This window comes from Orcinus orca, chromosome 6, assembly GCF_937001465.1.
Source record: "Orcinus orca chromosome 6, mOrcOrc1.1, whole genome shotgun sequence".
Classification (NCBI taxonomy): domain Eukaryota; kingdom Metazoa; phylum Chordata; class Mammalia; order Artiodactyla; family Delphinidae; genus Orcinus; species Orcinus orca.
Window position 1 is genome coordinate 42,018,553 of NC_064564.1, and position 19,713 is coordinate 42,038,265.

The 19,713-nt window shown below is 38.8% G+C and overlaps 1 protein-coding gene across 1 annotated transcript; it reads left to right on the forward strand.

Annotated features, from left to right (window-relative positions):
- Positions 1 to 15,544: 15,544 nt before the first annotated feature.
- On the forward strand, positions 15,545 to 17,791 carry LOC101281674 (polyadenylate-binding protein 4-like). Its single transcript, XM_033437844.2, is given in 4 exon segments — positions 15,545 to 15,568; positions 15,570 to 16,196; positions 16,198 to 17,284; positions 17,287 to 17,791. Coding segments are annotated over 4 exon segments (1,980 nt in total). The 3' UTR covers positions 17,529 to 17,791.
- Positions 17,792 to 19,713: the final 1,922 nt, after the last annotated feature.

Genomic DNA, 19,713 nt, shown 5'->3' on the forward strand with positions numbered 1-19,713 from the left:
CCTGTGTTCTTCTAATCTGGTCTCAGGTGGTCTTCTTTTTTTTTTTTTTTTTTTTTTGCGGTACGCGGGCCTCTCACTGTTGTGGCCTCTCCCATTGCGGAGCACAGGCTCCGGACGCGCAGGCTCAGCGGCCATGGCTCACGGGCCCAGCCGCTCCGCAGCACGTGGGATCTTCCCAGACCGGGGCACGAACCCGTGTCCCCTGCATCGGCAGGCGGACTCTCAACCACTGTGCCACCAGGGAAGCCCCTTCAGGTGGTCTTCTTGATGAGCTTCTCTTGTTCCTTTAATGTAGCCTCAGGTGGTCTTTCTCTGGTATGAAGAATGTTGACATCTTAAAGAGTTTAAAGACATTGTTATATGTATCCCTTGAGGTGGAACCAGGACCTGCCCCAAGGCTGCAGTATGGTTTCTTGGCTCCTCCTCCCTTGTCTTTGCATCCCTTCCCTTCCTGGATTAGCAACTGTTTGAATCTTCCCTTTGGAACTCAGGGAAGTTTATGGAAGCCAGAGTCTGTTTCCTACAAGAAAACAGGGGACAGAAAGGCTTTTGTGCCCAGGAGCCCCATAGGGTCCTGCTTGGTTTCAGTTTGAGAAAGATTATTATTTATCTTAATTGTACAGAGGAGGAAAAAGAGTGAATTTACCCAATGTCCCACAACTACAGTGCATCAGGGTCAAGATACAAGAGTTTCTCTAAGTGGTCCCAAAATTTATGGTGCATTTACCTACTCATGTTTGCTCACTAATATATTATTCCTTTAAATATCACCCTAAGCACTGGTGGCCTCTCATTTAAAGATTCCTTTGGTAGTAATGAAAAGAAGAGACAACCCGTGTCTTAGATAAAGCTTTCATAGGTACTTGCTATGGAAACAATAGTCACCATATATCTCTAGTATTTTTCTACTCTTTTTTCATCATAATAGTTAATTTCACACAAACCTGGCTAGCTAAAGATAGACCTGTGAGGTAGACTTTAAAATTGGTTTTGATCCCAAGAGTCTTGACAGCTGGAGTTTCTCTTCATGAAAATCATAGCTTTGCTCATAAGACAGAGTTTGAGAAAGCCTGTTATTCAAGAAAATGATAGATTTTCATTTATGTTACCTAAGAAAAGAATAAAATCAAGGTGAGAGTGTTAAGCAATGTGCACACATTAAATGTATTCATTATAAAGTGACTACATGTATGCATTTATGACTCAAATGGTTTCCTGTTTTAATTTAAATTGACAGAAAAATGTACTGTGTTTCTCTTCCCCATCTTGTTTTATTTCACCTGTAATATGCTAACAAAACACATTCTAGCTTAAATCTGATTTTGTTATTCATATCATATAAAATTAGGTGTACGGGTGACCAAGGTTGTTGGTAAATTATAAATCAGTCCTCAAACTGCATTCTCCTTGTTCACTGGTCTGCCTTCCTGCCGTTAGATTCAGTCTTGCTCTAGTTCTCAGGTCAGAATGGATTGTAGGGAGGAAGTACTATGTTTTGTGATCTAAAGAGTAATCTTTAGCAAAATCAGATAGAATCAATAAGTAGGATACACCCAGTATAGGTATCTGCAGCAGTGACCACAGAAGTTCTTTCATTGTAGGTATTATCCAAAGTATTAATTGGAATACAATGAACCCATTCAAAAGAATGTAAAGAAAATGATTGTTTTATTATGTAAAATTTGTTTTGTATGGTTTTATTCACATGAACATAAATTTTTCCATGAGTTCATGGCTCATTGTTATTCAAGACACAGTGATTCTCCTTAACCTATTAGGTTGAGTCATAATCCTTGCTCTGGATGAGGCTGGACCTCCATTTTTCTTGGGCTGCATCCACTGAACTGACCCTTCTTTCCTGAGTCCTGTGAAATCTGATCACATGTCATTTGCTATTGGGATATTGTTTCCTCATTTCATGACTTGAATTATGATTTCAGTTAGTCCTTTTATGTACGTTCTCTACATGTTCAAGGTTCACTGTGTGTTCAGCCTTTGGAGGGATTTGGCTGATCTCCTTACGCTGTAACAGAAAGCTGGTGCCTTCTCTTCTGGGTAAGTCAGGAATGTCTTTTGTCAGTCTGCTTGGCTTGGCAGCTTTCTCTCTATCTGGAGCACCCTGGCCTGCTCCATCAGTATCCTGTGCTCTGCTGTGGCAATAACAATTATAGAGTATTTTCCTCTTGGCAGAAAGAGTTACTTTTTAACTAAAAATGGATTCTACCATGAAAACTGCCATGACGCTTGCTGACAACATCACTTTGGCGGCAGTATCTTTTTATCTATGAGGTTAATTTCTATACAGTAAAATACACATATCTTAAGTTCAGTTTGACAAATGTTGACATCAAGGTATAGAATATTTTTATCCCCTAATATAGGTCCCTCATGCCCTTTTCTACCAACCCATCCCCCTCCCTAGGCAATTACTATTGTAATTTTATCACATTGATTAGTGTTGCCTGAGTGTGAACTTTGTATAAATAGAATCATACATCATACATTACTAATACCTCATATATGCATCATGAATCTTTTGTGCCCAGCTTATTTTGCTCAACGTCATGTTTTTGACATTTATCCATATGTTTACACTCATCAATACATGATTTTTGTTAACGGATGAATGGTCTTCTATTCCATGAATATACTATAATGTATCATCTGTCAGTTCTGCTATTGATAGATCTTTGGACTCTTTTCAGTTTGGGGCTATTCTGAATAAAATTAGGTTGAAAATTCTTGCACAGGAGTATACCTAAAAATGGAATTGCTATACTACAAAGCTACAGTTATCAAGACGGTATGGTACTGGCACAAAAACAGAAAGATAGATCAATGGAACAGGATAGAAAGCCCAGAGATAAACCCACGCACATATGGTCACCTTATCTTTGACAAAGGAGGCAGAAATGTACAGTGGAGAAAGGACAGCCTATTCAATAAGTGGTGCTGGGAAAACTGGACAGCTACATGTAAAAGTATGAAATTAGATCACTCCCTAACACCATACACAAAAATAAGCTCAAAATGGATTAAAGACCTAAATGTAAGGCCAGAAACTATCAAACTCTTAGAGGAAAACATAGGCAGAACACTCTACGACATAAATCACAGCAAGGTCCTTTTTGACCCACCTCCTAGAGAAATGGAAATAAAAACAAGAGTAAACAAATGGGACCTAATGAAACTTAAAAGCTTTTGCGCAGCAAAGGAAACCATAAACAAGACCAAAAGACAACCCTCAGAATGGGAGAAAATATTTGCAAATGAAGCAACCGACAAAGGATTAATCTCCAAAATTTACAAGCAGCTCATGCAGCTTAATAACAAAAGAACAAACAACCCAATCCAAAAATGGGCAGAAGACCTAAATAGACATTTCTCCAAAGAAGATATACAGAGTGCCAACAAACACATGAAAGAATGCTCAACATCACTAATCATGAGAGAAATGCAAATCAAAACTACAATGAGATATCATCTCACACCAGTCAGAATGGCCATCATCAAAAAATCTAGAAACAATAAATGCTGGAGAGGGTGTGGAGAAAAGGGAACCCTCTTACACTGTTGGTGGGAATGTAAATTGATACAGCCACTGTGGAGAACAGTATGGAGGTTCCTTAAAAAGCTACAAATAGAACTACCATATGACCCAGCAATCCCACTACTGGGCATATACCCTGAGAAAACCATAATCCAAAAAGAGTCATGTACCAAAATGTTCATTGCAGCTCTATTTACAATAGCCCAGAGATGGAAACAACCTAAGTGTCCATCATCGGATGAATGGATAAAGAAGATGTGGCACATATATACAATGGAATATTACTCAGCCATAAAAAGAGACGAAATTGAGCTATTTGTAATGAGGTGGATAGACCTAGAGTCTGTCATACAGAGTGAAGTAAGTCAGAAAGAGAGAGACAAATACCGTATGCTAACACATATATATGGAATTAAAAAAAAAAAATGTCATGAAAAACCTAGGGGTGAAACAGGAATAAAGACACAGACTTACTAGAGAATGGACTTGAGGCTATGGGGAGGGGGAAGGGTAAACGGTGACAAAGCGATAAAGAGGCATGGACATATATACACTACCAAACGTAAGGTAGATAGCTAGTGGGAAGCAGCCGCATAGCACAGGGAGATCAGCTCGGGGCTTTGTGACTGCCTGGAGGGGTGGGATAGGGAGGGTGGGAGGGAGGGAGACGCAAGCGGGAAGAGATATGGGAATATATGTATATATATAACTGATTCATTTTGTTGTGAAGCTGAAACTAACATACCATTGTAAAGAAATTATACTCCAATAAAGATGTTAAAAAAAAAAATGGAATTGCTGAGTTACAGAGCAGATGTTTCTTTAACTTAATTAGAAATTGCAACATCAGTATTTTAAGAGCAGTTGTTAATATATTTTATGGCCACTCTGGACAGGCAATAAAAGTTCAAACCCCTGTAATAACACAAAATCAACAAATTGACTTTTATTTCTAAGTTTTTGAAATTGAATGTTTCACTTATTTATTTATTTGATAAACTTTTAACACATTATTGACTGGGGGATTTTTGCAGAAACTAACGCCTGTGGCCATAATACGTCTCCGGTCAAAAATGTGTTGATTGAGAAAGAAAATCAGGATTGTCATATGCGTAACCCTAGAAACTCAGGTTGCCTTGTAACAGATGGACCACAAGCAAGGATGCTTTTCTTAATGGGAGGAATTGCACCCAAGCTTACCTTCAGATGGGTGCAACTCCCTTCCTCTCTCTAGCATATGCGTTCTCAATTGTGGTGACATCACCCCTAAGGGGGAGTAAATTGGTTCTTGAGAGGGTGGGTGGTGAAAAAAACTTATCCTTTTAAAGTATACAGCAGAGATATGCATACAAAACATAGACACAATTATAGTATATCTGTGGTATTTCTATATATTATATACAGCTATCTATAAAAGGCTCCCTATAGGAGGCAATAATGGAAAAAAAATGGTTTAGAAATATTGATTTAGTAGCTTAAATACGATTTCTCAGACAACTCCTTGCATTGGTATTTATATTTAGATTCTCTAGTGCCTAGGTTCTTTTGTACCTCACTTCCAAGGCTATTCACAAACTTGCACTATAAGAAGGTGCATAACAGAGGACAGGGACCTTCCCTGGAGCACCATTGCATGGTATCACCTCCAGCTTCATCTAGTTCTCACCTGGTTTCTCTGTGTCATGATGAGAGAACTTTGATGAAATATATGTCTGTATTTGATAACCTGGGGGTTTATATGTTTTCCCTACAAAGGGTGGTCTTAACCAATGCCATGAGACCTGATGTTATTAGCCTTTACCCACCTTGTCAAAATGTCTAAGTTGTATTCTATCTTGTATTCCATGTAAAACAATCCATACTAGTTTGCTTGTTTGTAAAAATCTTCTTTCCCAAGAACCTGTTGAGAAATCCAGTCTTGTTCTTGTCAGTTCTTTCCCTAAAACTAGTAGTCTAATCCCTGATCCCAAGTCTAGTGCTTCTAGTCATGGTTCTTCTTGAGCATACCTAAAGAGACTTTCTATTTTGCTGTCTGGGCATCCAGGCCTTTCCTGCTTTGCTCTACTGACTTAGAATATTGAGATTCTTTGATACTTCATGTCATTCCCCATTTTCAGATATTTACCTTAAGAAAGAACAGAGATTTCTATGCCTTTTACAACAAGCCATGCCAACGTGAATTGACTTCCCTTGACACCAAATATGTAAGTCTAGCATCATGTCCCCATTTTTCTCCAGACTACTCTGTCTTGCTGCAAATACACTGCAATGTCTAGTAGTCAATTCCTCAATTCTGACGAGAGTAATTCTATAAAAATGGAAGAAGCTGATTTAATCCCTCTTTATCTTATCTGTGGCAGATAACCTGGTTGAGAAATTTGCTCTGGTACCTTTCCATGGGTTTATCAAGAAAGAATGACAGGTATTCTTTGCCTTTTTCCCTAGGGACTCTTTTTCCCTTATTGAATAGATAATAGGCTTAGGGAAATAAATGCTGGACTGTCTGAGACTGGTTGAATTCTAGGTTTTGAAAAAAAGAGAGATGTGACTCTGAGAACATATCTATTCCCTAAATCTTGTAAATTGGGTGCTTTTAGGTTTGAAACAAACCTGCACTCCCCACTTCCACTCTGACCCAGAGGTGGTAGGAGCGTTTAAAGGAATATTTTGGATTATTGGAGACTGAAATTTAAGTTGTAGAACCTTGGGAATCACAACAATGAAAAAACTGGGATTTGCCCAGAGCATCAGCACTGTAATGACTTTGAATGGTCCATGCAGCCTCAGACAATGAACATCTTTGTGGAGACCATGACATAGAGATCTGTGGTCTTTTTTCAAGCTTTCCAAAGTTATTAAGTATGGAATCCTGCGTGACTCTACGGAAGGGAAAGGGTCTCCTACAAAATGACTGACTGAATTTCTCATTAAACATTCAAGGAGATGACAGAGATAAGGAAGTCCAAAGCCAAGTTGAACTCCATTTGGAACATGAGGAGAGAGAGTTCATGCACTTAAGCGTTGAAAATCAAATTTATACTTATTTTACATTTAACAGTACTGCCTCTGTTAGATTTTGACCATATGCTTTTAACTAGACCATCCATCTCAAATTTGTATCACTTTATCTTTTTTTTCTTCATGGCATTTAATACTATCTGGTGTAACAGTATGTTTGTTTACTGCTTTTCTCTACTAGTTTTAAGCTCCATAAAGGATGAAGCTTTGTCTTTCTTATTCGCTGCTCTATACCCTATACTTGAAATATGCCTGGCATATAGTAGGCACTCAATAAATATTTAATGATTGAATGAATAGTATTCAGAAGTTCTCATGGTAAGTAGGAAGAGATAGTGAAGAAGTGAAAATATTTAATCTTAAAATATTGACAAGATGCAGCTCTCTATGAAATAAAAAGGATTTCCTGGATTTCTTAAAAATAGTGCTATATCATCATTTTGTATTTTGCTTTAATACTCTCTTCAGTTTATTTAATACCTTTGATTTCCTTTTATGGCTTATTTTTGTTCAGAAGATGATCCCCCTAGAGTGTATCAGCAATTGGGGAGGTGTATGATTTTATTAGCTTACTTTATTGACAATCTTAGACTTCCAGTCAGTCTGAGTGATCTTATGTCCCTCTTTGCATATTGCTAATATACCTTGCTATTTTTTAATATAGCTTAAAATGCATATTTTATATTCTCCCTGTTTCTGATTTTCCAAAGTAATAATAGATCATTTTTATATGGTAGATGTTTAATATTCTTTACCTCTATAGTCTATGTGGTATATTTACATTGATATCAGCATGGAATTTTTAAAGTACTTTGAAGCATAGAATTCATGTTAAAGGGATTAAGACAACTCTCTTTGTTTATCTAGAGTCAAAAAATAAATGTGAGGTGGGGGAAAAATTGTGAGAATTTAAGAGAAGGAGAGTCCAACCTATCTGGAGCCAAATTCCAACATATTCTTACCAGCAGTGCATACAGTCTGAAGAAAAGAGAAAATTATTGAGCTATAGGACTTTTCTTTACCATGAAATCTCACCAGGTCACATGTCTCTCCAATAGGATAAATTTTCTTTTATTAGTTATGCAGTGCTTAGTAACAAATCTTCCAAGTATGAATGTCTTAATCCAACTATAATAATTTGATATCTTTCACAGTTTCTCTGGATCAGGAATTTGAAGGATTTGGCTGGGAATTTTTGGCTCAGTGTCTCTCCTGAGGTTGCATGCAGCCAGATATGGACTGGGCTGCAGCCACCTGAAAGTTTCATTAGAGCTGAAGGATCCACTCTTAGGTGATTCTGTTATAAAGCTGGCATATTGGTACTGGGTATTATGAAGAGACTTTACTTTTCACATGGGCCTCGCTATGGGGCTGCTTGAATATCCTGACATCATGATGGGTTTTCTTCAGAGTTGAGCAATCCAAGAAAACCAAAGCAGAAATTGCGATGCCTTTTATGGCCTAGTCTTGGAAATCACACTTCTACCATGTTTCTTGGCCACTCCAGATTCAATATGGAAAGAAACTAGATAAAAATATGAATACAAGGAAACAGTAAGTATTGGAGTCCATCTTGTGGGCTGACTTCTACAACTTTCATACTTAAAACTGTCTCTAGACAGAATTAGAAAGAGAGAAAGCAGAAACTTATTTCCCCAGTTGTGAATGTCCACTTTATTAGTCTCCCTTAACAGTATTTTTCTGCTCTCTGAACTGCTAATCAAAATCTACAACATCTAGCCCAATGGTACCTTAGGGAGAATTGAAATGATATTCAAGTAGACATGAAGGAGACCGAAATAGAATACACTGAAAGTACTTTTTTCTTTTCTTTCTTTCTTTTTTTTTTAAAAAAAATTATTTATTTATTTAATTTTGGGTGTGTTGGGTCTTCGTTTCTATGCGAGGGCTTTCTCTAGTTGCGGCTAGTGGGGGCCACTCTTCATCGCGGTGCACGGGCCTCTCTCTCACTGTTGCGGCCTCTCTTGTTGCAGAGCACAGGCTCCAGATGCGCAGGCTCAGTAATTGTGGCTCACGGGCCTAGTCGCTCTGCGGCATGTGGGATCCTCCCAGACCAGGGCTCGAACCCGCGTCCCCTGCATTGGCAGGCAGACTCTCAACCACTGCGCCACCAAGGAAGCCCCTCTTTCTTCCTTTTTTTAATTTAATTTTATTTCTTTTTCAAATATTAAGCTTGGTAAAATTGACCTGTTCTCATTTAATATTAGAAAGGAGAAAAAAATAACAGAGTAATAATTGTACCACATTTCCTTAGGCCATTTTCTCTTCTCTCTTAAACTATCATTTTCTGGCTTCATTCTCCTCAAATCTCTAAGCCTCCTCCTCTCCTCTCACTGTCAGATGATGACCTTGCCTCTTAACTTGTTAGCATTTAGACCCACTTTTAAATTAACTTTCCTATACATGTGTTGTGTACTCTCCCTCACTTCTATCATTAGGAAAAAAATTGTGCTTTTAGCTACTGTCAGCCCTTCCCCTCATGTACTAGAATGCATCATCTCTTAATCATGGAAACTTCTCCAGCAACTGGTTTCTTTCTTTCCTCCATTTCCAAGTTTTTCTTTTTGGGGGTTATTCCTATCAGGTTAAGAACATGCCATTAATTTTCCCATTTTATTATTTTTTTTTACTTGACCTCACATTCATCTCCAAATGTTGCCCATTTTTCTCTTCCCTTTTAAGAAAGCTCCTCAAAAGAGCTATGTATACTTGCAATCTCCAATTCCTCCTCTCCCATTCTCTCTTGAACCAACTTCTTTTAAGCTTTTTATTCTCATGTTTCCACTGAAACAACTTTTGTTAAAGGCCAGTAATAACCATCATATTGCTATGTTTAAAGGTCAGTTCTAAGTCCTCTTTTTACATGACTTATCAGTAACATTTGACACAACCAATCACATCCTCCTGCTTAAAATATTTTCTCCATTAGGCTCTCAGGCACACAGTATACTCTCGCATTTTCTACCTGTAACAATGGCTGCTTGTCTTCAGCTTGTGTTGTTCCTTCTTGCTCACCTATCTGATCACTTCACAACAATATATGACAGAAACAATTACAGAGTCTCAAGAATTTATAGAATTGATGTTTCTACAGAAAAAAAATCTTGAAAACTAGTATCATTTAATTGGAGAATTTAACATGCTCTCATTTCATGACACTCAAAGGAAAAAAAAAGGGAGTCCAAAATATATGGATAACACAATTATAATGCTCAAATAATACAGATGTGCTAAAAACAAGCCCTGGCTGATTGTTACTCAGGAGGACCTCCCTGCTCCCTCGCTGGGAATTAGAACTGAGTGAGTTGCCACACCCACTCTCCAAAACAGCCTTCTTTCTACTATGTATGGGATTCTTCACATTGCTTACATACAGTCTTACTCAGAGACTTAGGATCTTGTGGCTTTGTTTAAATTATTTTGTTTTTATTGTTTTTCTCTGTTAGAAGAAAATAATAGAGAACTCAGGAAGGATTCCATTACCTCTAAGGAGAAGAGCAGCCATTTCAGCAGCCACTAGTCTGTAAAGGTTTTGCCATCTGCCTACACCACTGGATATGTACTATGGGTGTAGAAAACCAATTGAGAAAGAGATTAACAGTATGAGTAGGATCTAGCATTTTAGGTGGAATTACTGGACATCTGTGGGTTAGGACAGAAAAACAAACTCATTACCAAAGTTTTGCACACCAGTGGTTCTGGTTATAGGTAAGATGTGTGGAAATTTAAGTTTGAGGTTTCCAAGAAATTATGGTTGTCAATAAATAGTATATACACTTTAATGTTTAGAATATATTTACTAATTAATGTTAATTCTAAGTTAGACTATGCCAATAGTAAAGAGTTGAGAAAGATTAGAAAGAAAGATAAGAATATTCTGTATAGGGAATGTGAGTATAAAAGTAAAACACTTGATCAAATAAAAATACAAGAGTTTTATAGTAGACTGATAAAGACTTGCCTTAGCAAGAATGATAAGTGACTGTCAGCTAGTTATTTACTTTACAGCCCTCAGTTAGGTTTCGTTGTTATTTAAAAGATGAGTAAGTACCAGTATTACATTATTAAATGAGAAACCATAATAACAGTTCTTATGAAAAACACCATATCATTTTGCATGTAGAATGTACATTATCTTTAGCAATGCAGATCCTCTGTGACATTCGAATTAAGTATTTGCATTATAGTATACTCGCTTTTTCTTCACTTTTATCCCTAATTCATAATTATGAGCATTTTGCTTAGAACAGGATTAAGATCATTGTTATTAGGAAAACATTCTTTCCTATTTAGAGTTAATGAAATCACTAGAGATTTTTGCCCTCATGATGATTACTTGATTAGGTACACCTGGAAAATCATTAAAGGAAAGAGCCGGAATAAGAGGGATTCTTTTTCTTTTTGCTGTTCAGACATGTGCAGGCATGTCTGAGGATACTAGGGACACTCAGGCTATAGAAATCAAGCTATTTATTTAAAACGTGAATCCATGACACTCACTGACACCTGTGTTCCCACAGCTGAGATCAGAATCCTACTGCATTTAAACTGAGCAGAAGCTGGGGCTAAAATAATAAGAGAATAGTTTTATTTAATAATTTAAATTGCTGATTTTAGTGATAACCACCTGTTCAGATTTTCGTATCCATAGAATGAAGAATGGTATGGGAAATTTGATCCTTCTATAGTAACATCATTGAGAATTTTCTTTGTAAGTGGGTACGGGGAGCATAATCAATTGGAATATTGTTGAGATGAGGGGTGGCTAGTATGTATATCTTCTAATTTTAGTGATTAATTAAAGCCTAGAAAGATAGGAATTCAAAAGAAATGTTTTCCAAAAGCAATTGGATAAAATAAGCTAATTAACACATTTTAATTTAATCAATATTTAAATAATTTATTACATCTCTCTTAGTGGAAGACATTTTCTCAAGCATAGTAAGGCAGAGTGTTATTAAAAAATTATACAGGCCCTGTCTCTATACTCTCATTCTGTAATTGTGGTAATTGATGCTTTGATATGTACTTTTGGTAGTCAAAAATATAATCTCTATGAGGGTATTTTTTAATATAAATGTCATTATGCATGCTAGTCATAGTAATTTATTAGATCACCTTTGGGGATTACTTGGGAGTACAGCATTATATTACAAGTAAATTTATTGAGTCTATGGTGTTGGATGTAAATCAGTGCTACTAAAAGTGAAAAGAATCCTGTTATATAGAGAATGAAAAGTGGAATTCTGTGTTTGGTCTTATTTCTCAATTAAATGACAATAATAAGTGTTGGAATTACTATTGCTTCAAATAATATGTAGAACAGGATAATATTTGTGTTAGTAAATGTTTGATTAAAATTATTTGAACTAAACTAAATATTGAAATATAGCATTATTTTGGGATTTCAGTTCTTTTGATTAGGTGAAATTGGCTAGCAATTAATATTAATGGTGGTAACTAGCTTATACCTACTGGTAAGGGTGTGGATAGTGAGTTGAAAAGTAGTTCAATAAGATATTAAACTTATTTATTTATGCAATAAATTTATTAAATAATGAGGCTTTAGGAGATAGTTAATTCAGATTTTGTTTTGAGGCATCATACTTAAGGTAGGAAAGCAATTTTTAAAGTTGAAATGGGTTGAGAATTTTGATGTAAAAAACTGTACATATACCAACTACTCTTACAAGAAGTGTTAAGCCTATAGCAGCTTTCTGGGGTGCAAATATATAAGATGTAGTGCTTGATGTTAGGTTAACATTTACTTTTCAAAAAGCATTATAATAAACAAACAATATTATGCCCATTAAACATTGTAGCGAAGTTATATAGGATAAATTAAAAGACTTAGAAGAACTATTATAAATGCTAGTGAGAAGTTTATGTTGATAGAGTTATTAGGTAATTGTTATAACCCATAATCTGTGTCAAAATTATTTGTTTTATTGTTAAACTACATAATTTTACTCTTATAAATCTTTTTTGAACTGATTTGTAGGTTGAGTCTGTGACTCATAGTATAAGAATAGCATTTATTTATCTATTTATTTATTTACCATTTTATTTATTTATTTCATCTATAGGTTGATATCCTAAAAAGTCCAAGGTAGTGTTAGTAGAAATAAAATATGGGGTCAGACAGTAAAAGTTTGATTGAGACTAGGAAACATTTTGTTGTAAATTGTAAGAGGAACAGTTCTAGATTTTCAAATACAAATTCATATGGATTTAATTTTTCTGTATATTGGTAGTAATTGTGGTAACCAGAATGTGAAATTACTAATATAGATGCTAATATTGTTAAATAGTCCTGAGTTGGTTGTACTAATTAGTACAACAAAAATAGGATCAGTATCAGTACACTGTTATATAAAGAAATAGATAATAATTAAAAGGGTCAGCTTTAGGGTCAGTTTCAAAATTGAAGTGAACAGATGTAAAGTAAAAATTTATTTGCCATATAAAACATATAATTGGGGAATGTTTTACCATTTCCGTGAAATCCATTTTTCAGAAGTAATACTGAGTCATAGATGCCATCATAATTAGTATATGATGTTTCATAATAGGTCAGATATAAACATCTATGATGATAAATAGTGTTTGTAATATTTGTTTTCTGTGTATTTCCTTTAGACCGTGGGGGCTCCGGTGATAGATACTACTGCAGCTGGAAAGGGAAGAATGTTAAGAAATGATACTTCTAATGAATTTAGCAGTTTAGTAGTTTAATTCATGCTAATGATTAGCCTCTGTCAAATTTTGGCAGAAGGGCTGCACTTGAGTGACTGAAAGCTCAAAAATATCCTGCAATAAAATATTTCTAATACGTTGAAGAGAATTATTTCATATTAAAGTTCTTTTTGTACAACTGATGTATGGGGATCTTGGAAAGTATCTTCTTAGACACTATCCCTTCATTAATAACATACTGTTAGTGCATTGTTTAATAGTCTGAGTATTAATAGAGTTAATGATTTAAAATGGAATCTTTAACAGTACAGATAAGGCCCCCTTTAGTGGACAGGAACTTAACTTTATTACACAGTAAGCATATGTGTGGCAAGTCATTAGGTATTTTCTGTAATTATAAGCTTCCTAGAGGGGTGAAGACGTGATTAAATTAGGACAACTGTAAACTCTAAAATTGTAAGAAGTATTCGAATAATAAACATGATTGAGGCTACTGATAGGAATTTACATTATTGATGTGGATCAACTTTCAAAGTATTCTAAACGTACTGTCTCAAGCACAATGTCTATGAAGTTATGGTTTTAACCACAAAATTTCAGATCCATAAATTTTTTTTGTTTTTAATAAAGACCGCTTCTAGTAGATGTTAATGCTTCTCACTTTAGTTGTCCTGGAAAAGCAACTGTTTTTAAACCTAAAGAAGGAATAGCTCATGGATGGACCATACTTTCTGATGAGGCTAATGTTTAGATTGGCAGTTCTATGAGGATTATTACATGACTATCAATTTCTAGGAAATAAAATTCTCTGAATTATAAGTCTGAATCAAAGTTAAGACCTTCATAGTCTATATAATCATAAATTCCATTCATTGGCATCCTTTTGTTTCTATGGTTAGGAATAGGCTATTGTTTTTTCCCAACAATTAAATAATACATAATAATGGAAGAATAATAAGAATTAAGATAATCAAAGGTAAGATGGCTTATACTGTTTCTAATTTTTAAGCACCTGTTGTGCTTTTGTGAGTTAATATTAAAATTAATATTAGATGTATATGTTAAAAGATAAACTGAGGCATATTAAAAAAATTAAGAATTTGAGCAAAAATTGATTTGAATTGGGCAGTGCCAAATCAGAAGTGGCTAGGAGTGCTTCACAACAGGAGGTTAGGGAGAGGCTTTTATAGAGAAAAGGTGGAAGCAAAGTAAGGAAATTATTGATTGGCTATAGTCTGGAGTCTAGCAGGCTGTTTCTGACTGGTTGTCCTTAGGTTTTGATTTTATAACCCTGAGGCATTAATTGATTTTTGTTTGTTTACATGGGCTGTCACATTAGAGCCACATCAATCTAATGATCTCCTTGTTTAATTAATAATTCCCTCTTTGATCTCTCCGCCCCGGGTCGCCACAGTCTCGGCTGCTTTCGGGCCTAGCAGCCTGAAGAAAAAGAAGAGAAAAAGATAAAACGAAAACGCTTTAATATCTTAAAAAAAAAGAAAGAAAAGAAAAAAGAGCGAATCCTCGGAGAAGCCGCGGGGAAGTCACTTTTGCACGCTTCCGGCCTGCCGGACGCCGCCGCCGCCGCCGCACCTGGGCGTCTGTCGGTCCGCGTCCATCGGTCCGGTGGTGAGCCGCTCGCGTGCCCGCTTCCACGTGCCTCCACCCGCGCCGGCCCGCCACCTTCCGCCCCGTGCGCCGGCCTCTGCGCTTCACGTGTTCGCGCTGCCCTTCGCCGGCCCGGTGTGGGAGGCGGCTGCACGCTCCGGCGGCGCCCGGGGCTTGCTGAGTCGGCACCGACAAATAGTTGGTTTCCCTCTTCCCTGGGCTGCTGTAATCTTAAACCGCCAGGAGCCGGAGGCCCATATTTATAGAGAAACGCACGTTCCAGAGGCCGCCGTGGGCACCAGTAGGTTTCCTCTGGAAGAATTTTTGTAATTTGGAGGACAGTCCTCGTTTTAATTTTCTTCATTTTTTGAAATTGGGAGCTTCAAGACCAGGACAGCTGAGAATTACAAACTCCCAGGGAGGGCCATATTGTTTTTGAGAGCCGTTTGTGTGCGGTTTGGCAGTCTCAGTCTCCTCCGAGCCGTCACTGAACTCCTCTCCCGCCCTCGGAGCTGACTCCAGCCTCTGTGAGCTTCACTGCCACCTGTGAGCCACGGCACGGGCCACGGCTCGGAGCGGAGCCCCCTTTGTCCTGTGTGGTCCCTCTAAGAAGCCCTCCTGGTGGGACTCAGGGTGCTGGGGGCTGGGGAGATGAACACCGCGGCCAACAGCTATACCCCATGGCCTCCTGCACGTGGGTGCCCAGCGCTCAGACGTCACCGAGGCCATCCTGTACGGAAAGTTCAGTCCTGCCGGGCCTGTGCTGTCCGGCCGGGTCTGCCGCGATATGATCACCTGCCGCTCCCATGGTTATGCCGACGTCAACTTCCAGCAGCTGGCTGACGCTGAGCGGGCCTTGGATACCGTGAACTTTGATATGATTAAGTTAAAGCCAATCCGTATCATGTGGTCTCAGAGGGATCCTTCTTTGAGAAAATCTGGCGTGGGAAATGTCTTCATCAAGAACCTGGACAAATCTATAGATAACAAGGCACTTTATGATACTTTTTCTGCTTTTGGAAACATTCTGTCCTGCAAGGTGGTGTGTGATGAGAACGGCTCTAAGGCTTATGCCTTTGTCCACTTCGAGACCCAGGAGGCTGCCGACAAGGCCATCGAGAAGGTGAACGGCATGCTCCTCAATGACTGCAAAGTGTTTGTGGGCAGATTCAAGTCTCGAAAAGAGTGGGAAGCTGAGCTTGGAGCCAAAGCCAAGGAATTCACCAATGTTTATTTCAAAAACTTTGGGGAAGAGGTGGATGATGAGAGTCTGAAAGAGCTATTCAGCCAGTTTGGTAAGACTCTTAAGTGTCAAGGTGATGAGAGATCCCAGTGGGAAATCCAAAGGCTTTGGCTTTGTGAGTTATGAAAAACACGAGAATGCCAATAAGGCCGTGGAAGAGATGAATGGAAAAGAAATTAGTGTGAAAGTCATTTTCATCGACTGTGCACAGAAGAAAGTGGAACGGTAGGCCGTGTTAAAGCGAAAATTTGAACAGCTGAAACAGGAGAGAATTAGTCGCTATCAGGGGGTGAATCTCTACATTAAGAACTTGGATGACACCATTGATGATAAGAAGTTAAAGAACGAGTTTTCTCCTTTTGGATCAATCACCAGTGCCAAGGTGATGCTGGAGGATGGGAGAAGCAAAGGGTTTGGATTTGTCTGCTTCTCATCCCCTGAAGAGGCAACCAAAGCAGTCATGGAGATGAACGGACACATCGTGGGCTCCAAGCCACTGTATGTTGCCCTGGCCCAGAGAAAGGAAGAGAGAAAGGCTCACCTGACCAACCAATATATGCAGCGGGTGGCCAGGATGAGAGTGTTCCCCACAAATGCCATCTTAAATCAGTTCCAGCCTGCAGCTGGGGTCTACTTTGTGCCAGCAGTTCCACAGGCTCAGGGAAGACCTCCATATTATACACCTAACCAGTTAGCACAGATGAGGCCTAATCCACGCTGGCAGCAAGGTGGGAGACCTCAAGGCTTCCAAAGAATGCCAAGTGCTACACTGCAGTCTGGGCCTTGTCCAGCTCTTCGCCATCTGGCTCCAACTGGTAATGCTCCGGCCTCTCGCAGCCTCCCTGCTACTGCTCAGAGAGTCGGGTCTGAGTGGCCGGACTGCTTGGCTATGGACTTTGGTGGGGCTGGTGCCTCCCAGCAAGGGCCAACTGACAGCTGCCAGTCTGGAGGTGTTCCCACAGCTGGGCATAACCTAGCGCCTCGTGCTGCTGTTGCTGCTGCTGCTCCTCAGGCTGTTGCACCTTACAAATATGGCTCCAATGTCCGCAGCCCTCACTCTGCCATCCGGCCCCTGCAGGCACCCCAGCCTGTGCTTCACGTGCAGGGGCAGGAGCTGCTGACCGCCGCCATGCTGGCCGCAGCACCCCCCAGGAACAGAAGCGGATGCTGGGTAAACATTTGTTCCCGCTCATCCAGACGATGCACTCAAATCTGGCTGGGAAGATTACGGGGATGCTGCTGGAGATTGACATCTTGGAGCTGCTACCCATGCTGGAGTCCCCCGAGTCTCTCCGCTCCAAGGTGGATGAAGCTGTGGTGGTCCTACATGCTCATCATACCAAGAAAGAAGCTGCCCAGAAGGTGGGCGCTGTCGCTGCTGCTACCTCTTAGACAAGGACAGACCGATTGAAAGGCCAAATAAACCCTCATGGAATTCAGCTCAAGGTTTGAAGACGTCCTAGATTGTCCTATGGACCTCAGCACCAAGAACCACAGATTGCAAATTTAATAGGTCATTTTGTATCTAAAGGTTAATTATGAAGCGCCTAGAATTTTTCAATTAAAATAATATATTCTCTGGGTTCTGATATGGCCCAGACAGTGTTAACTGTTTCTTTTTCTATTGTGAGTTTTGATTTTTCCCCCCAGAAATTGGTTTTATTTGATGTACCCAAGTCTTGTTTCTCAATAAAGAAAAAATCTCCATTAAAATAAAAAATTCCCACTTTGAGTCATCCTCTAATACATGAGATATTGACCAAAAACATTGGTATTAGTACCATTTTTATTCATCATCACAGTAAAGTTGCTGTTGTCTCATTGTAAAACTCATAGGTTATGATGTCAGATTCATAGAAGAATGGTTTTTGCTGTTCATTGTGTTGTTCAACTTGTTTCTGTTTCTCTAAACTCATTGAGACCATCAGAGGTACTGCTAATGGCTACAAACATGCATTTAAGACTTTTGAGAGAACACAGCTCAGGAGGGAGATTACAGTGATAACTATGAGGAGGATAATACCAAGATACTGAAGTACATTGCTTAGCCAGGGCCCTCATGAACCAAACCAGTTGGTATCAAATAAATCAAATAATGTATTTACTGGGAGGATATCAACCTCCAGGTTTTAGCCAAGTGGCTTGTTTGTTAATTTCTCATATTTGTTACAATACCAGAGGTGTTGATCCAGGTACAGAGGAGGTATTTGCTATGGTACAGGCTTCTCCTTTTCAGCCAGTAAGTACTCTAAAGTAATTCTATTATCTAAAAGCACCTTACGAAGAAAGTCTAGAGATTTTTGTTGTGTGTTAAGGAACAATGTCTTCCCATGCATTAACAGAAAAAGCAAGTAGCAAAAGGAATAAAGATTTCATATTAGAGATGAAGATACTGATTTATGATTTTGGAAGAGCTGTCCCCCTCAAGATGCCATCTGCTTCTGGAGAAAAACTTCCCTGGAAGTCAATTTTAATTTTAGATCTCCAGCTGGTGGTCAGTTCCAAGAGTCTGAAGGAGACCTTTTAAATTGGAGGAGGTGAACCTGAGGGTCAAGTCTCTGAAGTCTGGCTGTCATTTGGATAGCGAGGAGAACCTGGTATGGTCCCTTCCATGGAGTTCAAGGGAAGTCTTTGTTCTTAGTGATTCCAAATCAGAAGGGTGGGAGATCCCGTCTGCAGGCTCTGGAGGGAGGGAGGTGTCCCAGCAGGTCCCACCATGGTCACTAGAACCTGTGGAGGAGGAAAAATAATTTCCCCCCTACCCTTTATCGTGAGTGCTTGGCTGAGACCCCGTCCTTCTTCGGTACCTCATAAATGGATAAGCTTATCCTCTACTGTGGCCATTGTAATTCAAGTTTATCTGTGGTAAGGTTAACCTGGTTGTTCAGCCTTAAAACAAAATTTTATTCCCCTGAGGCCTCAAACTGGACCCAGTCCAGTTTAAGTCAGACACATTCTAACCTTGTACCCAGTACTGTTTCTAAGTCAGATCCACTCTGGCTCTGGACAGTTTCCAGAGCCAGTAGGGGGGGAAAAAAAGCCGTAAGTCAGAAAGCTCATAATGAAAAAACTGCAGAGATAGGATCTGAGACGGACTTACCATCACCTCCAGAGGCAACAAGACAGCAGCAAGCTCAAAGGGGCACAGCAGGTACCTTCGCCTGCTTGATCTTTGTTCTGGGGACTGTCAGCAGTCTCCTTCAGTTCCCTCTTCTGACATCAGAACCATTAAAAGATAAACTGAGGCATATTAAAACTTTTAAGAATTTATTTGAGCAAAAATCTATTTGAATTGGGCAGTGCCAAACTGAAAGTGGTTAGGTACACTCTCCTGACAGGATCTTAGAGAAAGGCTTTTATAGAGATAAGGGGGAAGCAAAGTAAGAAAATTGTTGATTGGCTATAACCTAAAGTCTACTTGGCTGTTTGTGATTGGTTATCTTTAGCATTTTGATTTTGTAACCTTGAGGCATTTATAGGCTTATATTTTGGTTTGCTTGTGTAGGCTGTCATAGCATTAGAGCCACATCAGCCTAGTAATCTCCTTATTTAATTATTTTAATTATTTTAACATATA